The sequence below is a fragment of the Peromyscus maniculatus genome, chromosome 6, assembly GCF_049852395.1.
Source record: "Peromyscus maniculatus bairdii isolate BWxNUB_F1_BW_parent chromosome 6, HU_Pman_BW_mat_3.1, whole genome shotgun sequence".
In the NCBI taxonomy this organism is placed as follows: Eukaryota; Metazoa; Chordata; class Mammalia; order Rodentia; family Cricetidae; genus Peromyscus; species Peromyscus maniculatus.
In genome coordinates, this window is record NC_134857.1 from 33,913,046 (window position 1) to 33,927,126 (window position 14,081).

A 14,081-nucleotide genomic window follows, 5' to 3' on the forward strand; every position below is an offset into this window, starting at 1 on the left:
CCCTGTGAAGGAAACAAGATACCAATTGCTTCAGCTTCGACCTGCCCAGAGAGCATCATGGATTGGTTATGCTATTGCTTACCATTTATTAGAAGACTATGAAATGGCAGCAAAAATTTTAGAAGAATTTAGGAAAACACAGCAGGTAATAACAAGCCAGTTTATTGTGTCTGATTTTAAGTATAACTAAAAGAAAGAAGTTTATCTAGTTTAGCTAACATTTTATTTGGAAATAGCTTCAAACTGTTCACAATGAAAAGAGTAGTAGGAAAATCTGTAGGAATCACCTGTATTTAATGGTAAAACGTGTGGTACGTGTACTTTAAAATGTTTACAGTTAATATCTGTGCTTAATGATTACAGACATACTCTTTACGTACTTCACAGTGCTCCTAAGAATTATTGTAATTGTTATAACTGCAGATGGTATCACAGATTATCAAAATTAGAGTTATTTTTAAGCTGTGGTACATAGTGAAAATGGTCTTTCTTTTTTTCTTTCTAACAATTTTTTTCAATTCCATTGTCTGGTTTGGAGGCATAACTGTCATGTAGTGATCATTTCTCTGGAGTCTACATGAAATAATTTTAAATAATTTGTATTTTCTGGGCCTTTAGAGATGCCTCAGTGGTTAAGAGCACTGACTGCTCTTCCAGAGGACCTGGGTTCAATTCCCAGCACCCACATGACAGCTCACACTTGTCTGTAATTCCAGTTCCGGGGGATCCAACACCCATAGCAAAACACCAGTGCACATAATACAAATAAATAAATAAATAAAAAAGATTTGTATTTTCTGCTATTAATTATTTTACTGAACATACAGTAATGTTTTTGGAACATTCCTTAGTTTGGATTTATTTGCCTTCCCTCAGTTGTTAGTTAAAACTGCACTTCTCACAGAAATCCACAGAGAAGCAACTGGTATATAATTTATCCATTCCATTTTATTGCTGTTAACACAGTATTTGCAACTGTAAACTTGTTTTACTTTTTATTTATGAACAACCTAAGACCAAACAGCTCATCTGTCATCAGATTTTGACCACTAGCCTTGAGCATTCACTGCGTGGCTCAGCTGTTAAAATTGGAGCTATGAAGTAGGGATTCTCTTGACTGCATCATTTTCTTCTAGATTTTTTATTTGCATTCTGTTGCTAACAGATTTCCCTCTTTCCATTTATTTATTGTATATCTGAACTTGTGGGTTATTATATTCAATTTATTATAAGCTTTTATTAACATTTCATAAACAGATATTTAGGAATTTTTAAAGTATTGCTGTTAACAGGGTATCTTTTTGTTTGGGGTGTGTAAATAATTTTCTAATGCAAAAATAAAATTCTTATTGTTAGCATTCCTTATATCTACATGCAGACATCTCCTGATAAAGTGGATTATGAGTATAGTGAACTCCTTTTATATCAAAATCAAGTTCTTCGGGAAGCAGGTCTCTATAGAGAAGCCTTGGAACATCTTTGTACTTATGAAAAGCAAATTTGTGATAAACTTGCTGTAGAAGAAACCAAAGGTATTTTAAAAACTAACTTTTAATTATAGCCAAGGGTGGGCTGAAAATTCATAGTTGCTGCTGACAGTTGCATATAATTCAGTTTGTTGATAAGGAAATAGGTGTATCATTCATGCATTTTGAATAATTTGTGGTGTAGGAAAATATGCATTAAATGATGAACATTGTTGATTGAGGAGAAAAATCCACAAAAATTCATTTAATAAAATGACTTTGGTGAAGTGTTTTTGTTTTTGATTTTTCATTGGGGATATAGCTCAGATGTAGAGTACTACTAGCCTAGCATGTATGAGGTCTTGAGTTTGAATTCCCAGTACTGCAAAAAAAAAAAAGGAAAAGAAATCACTACAGGATTTGGTCAAAACACAGGAGACAGTTGTAATTTTATAAAACAAGGTTAACTATTTTAGAAATAACTCACTGGAAAAATTACAGTGTAAGTACTGTATGCCAGATTTTATTACCAGTAGTATATATTTATAAATGAGTCCTTACTAAAATATGTAGAGGAAACTGGATGTAGTGGTGCACTCCTACAATCCTACACTGAAGGGACTAAGGCAGGGTCAGGAGTTTGAGGCCAGCCTGGATTCTAGAGCAAGATCCTGTCTCAACCAGACCCCCTCCTTCCCCTCCAAAACAGAAACAAAACAAAACAAAAAAAAAAAAAAACCGAAAACAATTCAACAAAAATAAACTAAAACAAAGAATTCCCAGATCTCTTTATGGTTTATCTGAATTTCTTTGAAAAAATAGAAAAACCATAAATTCTAAATGGAAAGGAACACGATTGGGATTCTTTTGTGATAGAAAAGGTAGGTCCTTAAATAAATGTCTCCAAATGCTACCATTTATTCCTAGGCTGAGAAAAAGAGAGCTTTATAGTTCTTATTCATTTGTTAGTTTATTGATTGATTGATCGATCGATTGATTGATTGATTGATTGATTGGAGACCACGTCCTTTTATGTTGTGATAGGTTAGCCTTTTCAGCTGTTCTGTTGGTGTTCTGGCCTGGCTTCTTAAGACTGAATGTCTCTTGTGTGCGTTGTAGGGTGTTTTATAGTATTCAGAGCTTTGTCTTGTTAGAAGAGCAAACAAAATGTCTTTAATTATTGTCAGATGTACTTTGAGAACCCAGCCACATGTTGAGGTTCAAAGTCTTAATTTTTACAACACTCTGAAAGACCCTTCACAAATTTACTCAAGTTATGCCTGCTTTATAATACTGAAAATAGTAGTAACTTATTTGATCATTCGAAGCAGGATAAGGACGCTGGGAACTCAGGAGAACACTGTCCAGTGTCAAACATTAATTCAAAACCAGACTTTAAAGAGAATTTTTGTGGGAAAATTTCCTTGGGTGTTTTAATTATTGTCTCTTTGTTAAATAGGGGAACTTCTGTTGCAGCTGTGTCGTTTGGAAGATGCTGCTGATGTTTATAGAGGATTACAAGAACGGAACCCTGAAAACTGGGCCTATTACAAAGGCTTAGAGAAAGCACTGAAGCCAGGTAGTGTCCTTATAGTCACTGTTTTTATTCTTTTCTTTTTTCTTTCTTTCTTTTTCTTTTTTTTTGGAGACAGTTTTTCTGTGTTGTCCTGGCTGTCCTGGAACTCATTCTATAGACCAGGCTGACCTCAAACTCACAGACGTCTTCTTGCCCCTGCTTCCTGAGTGCTGAGATTAAAGGCATGCACAACCACAGCCAAGCTTTTTTTTTCTTCATCCTTTTCTTAATGTATGTTTTATTAACGCTTTGTAAAGTGCAACCAAAAAACAGTGGTTAAGGCCATACAGAATCTGGAGCCAGACACTTCTTTAATTGGCACCTAGGAAGTGAATTCCAGGACTATATAGTGAGACTATGTCTCAAGAAAACTAAACAAACAAATAAAAAGAAGCAGAAGTTCGTTCAAGTCTAACATGCTAGATTTTGTTAGTTCATGCTTACAACCTCTGTACTTGAGAGGATGAGGTCGGAGAATCTTGAGTTTGAAGCCAGCCTGGGTTGAAAAAGTAGTTTCAAGGTCAGATTTTATATACTGATACTCAGAAATAACAATTGAAACAGTAGGTCCAAAATCTAAATGTATAAGTATACTTCTCAGTCATATGAAAGATTGAGAATGTTCTCAAATCTACTTTTACAAGATGATAGAATTGTTTGAAAATGGCCAGAGAGATGACTTAGTGGGTAAAGGTACTTTTGTGATCTGAGCTTGATACCTGGGACCCACATGGTAGAAGAAGAGACTTGACTCCCAACCTGTGACCTCAAAATTAAGTCTACAGTGAAATGCTAATGCATGTGGGTGCCCCCACCCCCAACACACACCACACCACACTCAAATAAGTAAATGCCATAAGTTTAAATTTTTATGTATAAGAGTGATTTGCCTGCATGCATGTATGTGCACCACTTTGAACATGCCTGATCTCCATGGTGGCCAGAAGTCATCAGGCCGCCTTGGACTGGGATTACAAATGGTTGTGAACTTGCTCGAAATCAAGGCCAGGTCTTCTGGAAGAGCATCCAGTGCTCTTAATCATAGAGCCATTCTCCAGGTCCATAAATTTTTTCAGTTAAAAAAAGAAAAAACTGGGGTGGGCGTGGGGGACTGCCAGGCACAGTAACACATACCTTTAATCCTGGTATTTAGGAGGCAGAGGCAACAGATCTCTGAATTTGAGGATAGACTGTCTACATAGTGATTTTTAGGCTAGCAAGGGTAGCGTAGTGAGGCCTTGTCTTCAAAGAAAGAAAGAAATGATTTGAAATAACTTATTTCTTGAAAAAGATCTTACTATCTCCCTGGCTGGCCTTAGATTCAGGGATCACCTGCCCCTCCATTGAGAGTACTGATATTAAAGGCATGCACCATCATACCCAGCCCGAAATAACTTCTGGGAAAAAAAATGATAAATATATAGTAGCTTTGAAATCATAAAAGGGAAGTGTAAATTTGTCCTTACTGTGAATGGACCTATCTCTGAGGATAGAGACAAGCAGAATTTCTGGTCAGCTGTGGCTGTAGCCGGCAGGGCAGCTCCTACAGCCGTATAAATGTTGGCATGCTTCACGTGCAGCATGATTTTGTGAGAAGATGTGTTAAATTTCCATCTCTTGCTCTCTCCTATGAATGGCCTAAAACAAATAACTTTATCAGCAACAGCTTTGCATAACCTATACTCCTTAAAGCAGAAGCTGACACACAGGGAAGAAAACAGGTAAAGTCTAAAAAGTACAAAAAGGAAAAAAGGTATAGAGGCATCTAAAAGGCCAGCTGAGTGACTTCAGCATGTGCTATTGGGTACAGGTAATTGAGAACCAGTTGTTCCAAATACTGAGCATAGAAATGATAATGAGATAGAAAGCATGAGCTGAGTGTGGTAGTGCATGCCTTTAATCCCACGTTTTAGAAGGAAGAGGCAGGTAAATCTGGGTTTGAGGCCAGCCTGGTCTACAGAGTGACAAGCAGGGCTACACAGAGAAACCTTGTCTTGAAAAACAAACAAACACTACATCAGAAAACTTCACCCACACAATCTGGTTTGACTCAATTCCTCTTAAGGCTGGTATAGTGGGCCATTTCTGATGTTATTGATACATTCAGGAGAAACCTTGCTGGTGATAACTTTAACTGGGAACTTACACTTTCATAGGAACATCATCATTCCGTGTTAGGTAATGGAGGAATCTACGATAGAGGGAATTAGAGCCATGAGACATAGCTGCCTGAAGTGGATGCTGGGCTCTCAGTTTGGAGAATTCTAGATCACAGACCATCCCTTTGTTCCTGAAGTAAAGATCTGAACATCTGTTAGGACAGAGACCACATCAGACAAAGGGAAATTAGGGTCATGGAAGATTAAACTAACGAATGGCTTTGTGCTGAGAGTAAAAGCAAAGTATGAAGACATGGAAATACGGGACAGGTACACATGTTCCAAATAAATCACAGGAGAAACTCAGAACAGAGAAGCCATGGACAGTGACTCGGGTTCTTACAATCAGGTCCTGAGATTTTAAATTATTTACTTTGTATGGCTAATGGGTATTTAAAGTATGAAAACAATTGGAAATACTTTAAAATTATTGTTAAATTTAATTAGTAAGGTTACATATAATTTTCTTGTACAACTTTCCCTTTTATTTTTCTGTTTTGAGACCAGTCTTGCTATGTAGCTCTGATTGGCTCTGTATTTGCTATGTTAGACCAGGCTGGCCTCAAACTCAATGTAATTGGGTAGAAATGTGCAATTTGTAATTACAAATACAAAGTTTTTTTTTTTTTCCCCCTCTCTTTTTTTGGTCTACAGCTAATATGTTGGAACGGCTAAAAATATATGAGGAGGCCTGGACTAAATATCCCAGAGGACTGGTGCCAAGAAGGCTACCGTTAAACTTTTTATCTGGTAAGTGGATTAATTGCAAAAGAAAGAAAATGCTATCATGATTTAAGTATGAATACGTATGTTTATGAAGGCTAATGTGTGCATTGTTAAGAGTTGTCAACAGAATCTTTCTCTTCCAGGAGAGAAGTTCAAGGAGTGTTTGGATAGATTCCTAAGGATGAATTTCAGTAAGGGTTGTCCACCTGTCTTCAATACTTTGAGGTCGTTATACAGAGATAAAGAGAAGGTAAAGTCGACCACGATGTCCTCGGTGCTCTCCATTACCTGGGCCCAGTACTACCTCTTGTGAGCCTGTTAGTCTCTTGGCCTGCAATGGGAATGCTTCTAGACCTTCCGTTGTAGTCGGTTTGCTCTGTGGTGCTTTAGTGACTTCAGTGTTTGCTTTCTTCTCTTCCCTTGGCTCATACTAACATGTTTTTCTAACCCGTTTTTATTGTCAGAAGTGTTTTTCTTTTTCTTGAAACTAAATTTTAATCTTGTAACCCACCATTTTTATTCAGTAAAAAAGTTCTTCAGAAGAATTTTTTTTTTCTTTTGGTTTTTTGAGATAGGGTTTCTCTGTGTAACAGGTCTGGCTATTCTGGAACTGGCTCTGTAAACCAGGCTGGCCTCTAACTCTCAGAGATCTACCTGTCCCTGCTGGCATTAAAGGCGTGTGCCGCCACCCCATCCCCACCCCCCACCCCTACCCCAGCCTTCAAGTGCTTTTTAAGAGGGCATTTTAATCTTTATGTTGATTGCTTCTTTGCCAGAACAATGTCATCAAGATATATTGGGTTAGGGCTGGAGAGATGGCTCAGTGGTTAAGAACACTGGCTGGTCTTCCAGAGGTCCCGGGTTTAATTCCAGGCACCCACATGGCAGCTCACAACTATCTGTAACTTCTGTTCCAAGGGTCTGACACCCTGGCACCAATGCACATAAAATTAATTTTTTTTTAAAAAAAAGATGTATTGAGTTAAAAACATGAAAGACATTGAAAAGAACTAGAAAGGTGAAAGAAATTAAGCATGCATAACACATGATGTACATTTACTTGCCACTCCTTTCTCTTTTTTCCCTTACCAGAGGCCACATCCATAAAATCTAACCTATTCTAGTTTTGGAGTAGTGAGAATTGTTTGCGCAGCAGTCTTAAATCTACAGTCCTATATTTTTATAATTTTCTTCTAGTCTTTTAATAGTATCCAACTTATTGAAATAAATTTTTACTTTTACAAACTTTACCTAATATTGGATTAAATTCTGAATTATGATAGTTCAGTTGTTACTAAATGCACCTAATTCAAACAGTTTGGGGATGACATATCGCATATTGGTACAAGTGTATATCCTAACTTGGGAGGAGAACACAGGTATATTAGAATAACATGGCTGTGACCCTTCCATGCTTGTAGTCCACTCACAAGGAGAACAGCAATAATCTGTCTGTGGGCCATTTAAGAGAGTTTCTTTAGTAATGAAAATCAAATAAATAAATCCTGGTTTCTGTTTTGTTTTTTATTTATTTATTTATTTATTTATTTATTTATTTATTTATTTATTTATTTATTTATTTATTTTTAGATTTGTTGTGGGTATTGCGCTATATGGCCCAAGTTGACTAGAAATTCTGGGTACATTTGATCCTCTTGCCTCAGACACTTGAATAGGACTGCAGACATCTGCCACTGTGCTCTGCTTAAATTAGGGAATTAATGAAATAGAAGTACTTCATGCCTCTGAGGAAGTAGTTAAAATTTAGGTAAAAGTACAACCTGGACAGACAGGTATTTTCCTGGACTTTAAGCACTCCACTTTGCTGGGCTTCAGGGTGGTGATGTTTCTCCTGGATTTTGTGAAGAGTTCATTTACCAGACAGTTAGGAAAATGCCCTTTTCACATAGCATTTAATTCTTGTTACTTATTTGAGGCCAGACTTCATGTCTCAAGTTTCAGGCTTGCTACATAGTTGGGCCTGACCTTGATCAAACTCAGAATCCTTCTGCCTTCCCCTCCTACATATGTGCTGGCATTTACATGCATGTGCTGCCATGCTAGGTTATGGCACTTAGTTCTTGATCATAACAGATGATAACTGTTGGTATTCATTATATGTTTTAAGATCAAAAGTTAATTTAGATGTAAGTTATCTGTAGCATTGCCTTTGTCCAACATTGACTGACTGCTGGTTTAGTAGATGTTTTACTTTCTGTCAGGGAAAGGAACTTAGTAGTAAGGCTTTAGGAGATTGGACCTTCATTTTTAGATTTTTTTTTTATTTTGTCTTATTTTATTTATTTATTTTTTTTTATTTATTTATTTTTTTTTTGGTTTTTCGAGACAGGGTTTCTCTGTGTAGCTTTGCGCCTTTCCTGGAACTCACTTGGTAGCCCAGGCTGGCCTCGAACTCACAAAGATCCGCCTGCCTCTGCCTCCCGAGTGCTGGGATTAAAGGCGTGCGCCACCAACGCCCGGCTTTTTTTTTTTTTTTTTTTTTTTTTTTTGGAGTCTTATTTTATTTTTAAAGACAAGGTTTCTCAGTATAGCCTTGGCTGTTCTGGACCTCAATCTGTATACCAGGCTGATCTCAAACTCACAAAAATCCACTTGCCTCTGCCTCATGAAGGCTGGGATTAAATTGGTATACCACCACTGCCTGGCTGAGACTTTTTAGGTTTTTGCCTAGAGGTTCAAATATTCATAAAGGGAGGGGATATGTGTTGGAATATTTGTTTAGTCCTCTATATAAGGAACACATTTTGCATAAGAGCAATAACTTTGTTTCATTAAAATGTGCTCATATTTGTACTTTAGGTGGCAATCGTAGAAGAACTAGTAGTTGGTTATGAAACCTCTCTAAAAAGCTGTCGCTTGTTTAACCCCAATGGTGAGTACATATGTTTTTAATAGATTATGAAATTATCATTCAGGTTAGTCTTCATTATTTTGATAGCAAGTATGGTGCATTGAACTTCTTTTCCTATTATGATGAAGATCCATTAACTACAGACAGTGTCATGATAATGTTTTATTAAGAATCATATCAATTTATTGGAAAGCTATGTCAAGTTTAAAGGATCTATGAAACTTGATTTAGTAATAAAATGATCCTTCATTTACTCATCACTTGGCTGCAATAATTTTAAATCCATATCCAAACATTTAATCATAGCCTTAACTAATTCCCTCTGTTTTTTTACTTTTCTTTTTCCTTTTTAGTTCTTCAAAACAGTGTTTCCCTGTGTAGGCCTGGCTGTCCTGGAACTCGATCTGTAGACCAGACTGGCCTCAAACTCCCCGAGTTCCACCTGCCTCTGCCCCTGCCCCATGAGTGCTGGGATTAAAGGTGTGGGCCATCATACCTGGCTTTCCCTCTATTCTTAAATCCCAAGCTTTACATTATTTCATGAATTTTTCAACATATCTTAAGTGAAGTACTTCATTTCAAACAAACAAACTTGTAATCCTATCTACTCTGAGTATTTGAGGTAGGAGAATTTTAAGAGGTTCAAAGCCTCTGGGCAAGTGAGAACCTGCTTCAAATTTTTAAAATAGAAAGAAAAAGAGGGTTGCTGATACAGCTCAGTGGTAGAGTATTTGCTTGGTGTGTCTTACCAGGAAGTAGAGTTCAATCTCAAGTATTCCATGCCCGCTCTCCCCCAAAAGAACCCCACATACAGACATACAAACCAGGATGATACCTTCATTATGCTTACAGATAGCTCAATCTGTAAAATATTTGTTGGCAAGTGTAAAGACCCCCAAGTTTGATTTCAATTTAGAAAAAAAAAAAAGCAAGGCCTTGTGGTATGTGTTTATATTCCCAGTATTGGGGAGGATTTATTTACTAGGTAGCAGGCCTCTGATCCCAATGAGAGATCCATTGCAACCGAGAAATGACACTTGATGTTGTCCTCTGTCCTCTATGTACATGTGTGCTGCTGGGTCACACACAAATAGGTGCGCACTGGCTTCCTCCCTTCTAACTCAATCCCTTCATCCTTCCCTTCCTTTCTCCTTTCCCTCTTTTTTCTCCATCCTTTTTTTTTCTTTTTCCTTCCAGATTTTTTAGATTAGGGGCTTAACCTTATAATTTAAGATGGTCTTGAACTCATGACAGTTGTCTTAGTTAGAATTCTGTTGCTGTGGTAAATACCATGACAAAAAAGAACTTCTGGAGAGAAGAGTTTGTTGCAGTTTACCACTCTTAGGTCACCCTCCATCACTGAGGGAATCGGGAAGGAGTAAGGTAGCAAGCAGTGTGGAGGCAGGACCTGAATGAAGCAGAGGTCATGGAGCAGGGCTGCTTACTGGCCTGTTTCCTGGGGCTCACTCAGCCTGATGTCTTACACACCTCCGGACCACCTTCCTGGGAGTAGCGCCACTGACAGTGGTCTGGGCTCTTCCACATCAATCACTAATTTAAAAAATGCACTACAGGCCTGCCCACAGGCCAGCCTGGTGGGGGTATTCTCACTTGAGGCTTCCTCTTCCCAAATCACTCATTTTGTGTCAAGTTGGCATAAAACTAGCCAGCTCAGCAGTACTCCTTCCATAGTCTCCCAAGTGCTTGGATTGTACCACACCCAGCCCTTTCCTTTTGTTTGAAGATCCATGTAACTTACAGAATTTGGTTGTTGTCTTTTATGTCTGTTTTAATTCATGTTGTTCTATCATCTCTTGAACCTGTGATTTATTTATTGGCGAATGAATTTTCTTAGTCTAGACTCTGATGAATATATTGTTATGTATACTATTTTTCTGTCCTTAGAAATTTTTTTTTAAATTGGTACTTAGATGTAGAAATAGATTGTCTTCTCTGCTTACCATTAGCTACATAGAAAAAGTATGTCAGTAGTTTGCAACCTTCCTAAAGACCCTTTAACACAGTTCCTCATGTTGTGGTGGTCCCGTTCAATCTATGAAATTATTTCGTTGCTACTTCATAACTATAATTTTGCTACTGATATGAATAGTAATGTAAATATCTCTGTTTCTTAATGGTCTTAGGCAACCCTTGTGAAAGGGTCATTTGACCCCCAAAGGGGTTGTGACCCACAGCTTGAGAACAGCTGGTCTAATTCTTTAGTTACAGTACAGTTCAAATGCTGGTCGGTAGCCACATGTATATAGCTAATGTCTGTTCTGCTGAACAGGGCATGTAGAGAAACTTGTCTGTTGCTGCAGAACCTTCTAATGCACAGGTTCTAGATAATCCTTTGGTGAAGATTGATTATATGGCTTTCTTTTTTCTTTCTCTTTTTAAAACATAAACTGAGTGAGCCAAAATGATTTTCTTCTATTAGTAGGCAGATGCTATTTTTTTTTTTTTTTAAGATTTATTTATTTATTAATGTATACAGTGCCTGTATGTCTGCAGGCCAGAAGAGGGCACCAGATCTCATTACAGATGGTTGTGAGCCACCATATGGTTGCTGGGAATTGAACTCAGGACCTTTGGAAGAGCAGTCAGTGCTCTTAACCTCTGAGCCATCTCTTCAGCCCAGATACTATTATTTTAAAAGCTAGATTTTATTTTACTTACCACTTGATTTCCAAAAGTTTCTGTTTGTATGGAGAAAAACACAATTTATTTTTCCTATGCTATACTTTGGTTCTTTACCAGTTTTCAAAAGATTGGACTGGTTCATTGCATCCTTAAACTTGGCAAGTAGTTTTAGATAGAACTAAAAGAGCCTGTTGACTCTTGAGTTTAGTCCCCAGATCCCACATGATAGAGAACTGAACTTGCTTGAATAAGTTGTCCTCTGATCTCTGCATGTGCACTGTGGCAGGCATACACCCAGACACATACACTCATAATAAATAAATATAATAAATGTTTTAAAAGAGAATAATTTATATTTAAGCATGCCTGATACTTATTTATTTAATTTTACGTGGCTCCATCTTTCAAGTGCTGTGGTGGTAGGTGATAACTTACTCGCTGACAAGATCTTGAGCACTTATCTTGTGCACTACCACTGAAGATCTGGAATCATTTTTCCCACAGAGTTCTGGCTTCAATAGTGGAATAGCCCACCGTGGGACCTGGGGTGCACATTGCTAGTAAGCTGGCCATTGTTTCTAGGTCTCAGAGTAATTTTACAGTACTTTTAAAAAGGCATACCATGGTTTCATTGGTTAATTGTCATGATATTCCTTTGATGATCAGCATTTTTCTACATAGTTACAAATGTGGAAGAGGCTCAATGACATGCCCACGAATATGTAGCACTTTTGTTGCAGATCTAGCAGATGGGGAGTTGGTGAGTTCCACTCCTGTTATTCGTCCACTGAGCCACCCTGTTTTTATTAGGGAAAAATGAACAAATAGAGATCTCAGGCCATAGAAATTTATATTTAAGGACAGAATTTTGTGTGAATTGTGTGTTTAACTTTCACATTCTTATATTAAAATTACATCTTGAAAAAATTACATCTTGAGCTAAAATAGAAGAATTATTTTTTTGTTTGTCTTATTTTCTTTGGATATTAGCTTTTATTCAGTCTATTTAATTGATCTTTACATATTCAACATAGTATTAAGACCTAAAAATGTCATCAAAAATAAAATGCCCATATCACAAATATATATGTGGGTTAGTATATTACTTAGAAACCTAATTAGGTGGTCACACTTTTCTTTTTAAAATCTTAATATATGCAAGGTATTGTGCTAAAGTGCACTTAAGATACAGAATAGAAAACATGCTTTGGTAGGTTTTAATGTGCTTAGCCTAGATTATATCTAGATACATAAACTACTTTAAAGCTATTTTTCTTATAAATAGAGGGAACAATATGGGGGAGTGGATATTCTCTTAATATTTGTAATATCTAATCTTGATTTCTTCATTCTTCCCTTTCAAGATGATGGAAAAGAGGAGCCACCAACCACATTACTTTGGGTCCAGTACTATTTGGCGCAACATTATGATAAAATTGGTCAGCCATCTATTGCTCTGGAATATATAAATACTGCTATTGAAAGTACACCAACATTGATTGAACTCTTTCTTGTAAAAGCTAAAATCTATAAGGTAAAATCCTTTACCCCCTTTTTTCTTGTAATGATATTAATCATAATTTTTGTTGTTTTATAGCTTCTAGGTAGAGTAAGTAAAATAATATTCTATGAGAAATACCAGTTTGATTTATTCTTGGAGCTGTCATGGTCGTGTTTGAATGTACATGTTACCATCTTTTGACTCAATTCCTGAGCATGAATGCATGAGAATCTTCTGTGTTCTGACATCTTAAACTTGCTTCTTCTCTGTCTTATTTGCCAATATGTCCAGTAATCAGGCCTTTTAAAGGAGTTATTGTAAACTAATAATATAGTTAGTAAGAAAATAATGGAATTAAATAGTATTTCAAAGCAATCCCCCCTTTTCTTAACTATACTGGGTATTGAATCCAGAGCTTCATACATACTACATAGACATTAACACTGAGTTGCACCTACCTGCAGGTTTTATTTATTTATTACTATCTTTATTTTATGTGAGGCATGGTCTTTGTAGTCTAGGCTGGCCTCAAAAATGGGACTTTTCCTGCCTCAGCCTTCTAGTGCTGGAATTACCAGTGTGTACCACCATTCTGTGTCCCAGAACTTTTAAGAAATTTTCTAAAATAACATTTATTTATTTTGATGGAGACGGCATATGTGTTCTATACTATAGCATGTACATGTAAGTCAGAGGACAACTTAGAGTATTCTCTTTCTACCATATGGGTAGAAAGGTTTGAGCAGGTCATCAGGCAGTTTCTCTTTACCTGCTGAATGAGCCATCTTGTTTGCTACCCAAATGTTTTAATGCCAAGTTTTACTCAGTTTTGTGGCTTTACCAGATGTATTAGATAAATGAATTATAGTTAGGATAGTGGAGGAATGTCCATTAATAGCTTTCTGACCTGTGGCTTGCCAGTTCTGCAAGGCTAACTGGCTGGTGAGTTCCAGGAATGTTCCTGTCTTGAGCTCTCCCAGCAATAGGATTAGAGACTCAAGCTACCACAACTGGCTTTTTACATGGATGCTGGGATCCAAACCCAGATCTGGAGTCAGAAGAATACCTTTTCTTTCATTTGTTTATTTTAATTACTTACAGCTCAGAAATGATTTAACACAGGAAAATTATCATATTT

The 14,081-nt window shown here is 37.0% G+C and overlaps 1 protein-coding gene across 1 annotated transcript in view; it reads left to right on the forward strand.

Annotated features, from left to right (window-relative positions):
* Naa15 (N-alpha-acetyltransferase 15, NatA auxiliary subunit) overlaps nucleotides 1-14,081 on the forward strand; it is a 71,982-nt gene that overhangs the window by 34,159 nt on the left and 23,742 nt on the right. The window contains exons 5-11 of the mRNA XM_076574058.1: nucleotides 11-145; nucleotides 1,379-1,532; nucleotides 2,926-3,045; nucleotides 5,856-5,951; nucleotides 6,071-6,177; nucleotides 8,748-8,820; nucleotides 12,807-12,976. Coding sequence (XP_076430173.1) covers nucleotides 11-145; nucleotides 1,379-1,532; nucleotides 2,926-3,045; nucleotides 5,856-5,951; nucleotides 6,071-6,177; nucleotides 8,748-8,820; nucleotides 12,807-12,976 — 855 coding nt within the window. The remainder of the gene's footprint in view (nucleotides 1-10; nucleotides 146-1,378; nucleotides 1,533-2,925; nucleotides 3,046-5,855; nucleotides 5,952-6,070; nucleotides 6,178-8,747; nucleotides 8,821-12,806; nucleotides 12,977-14,081) is intronic.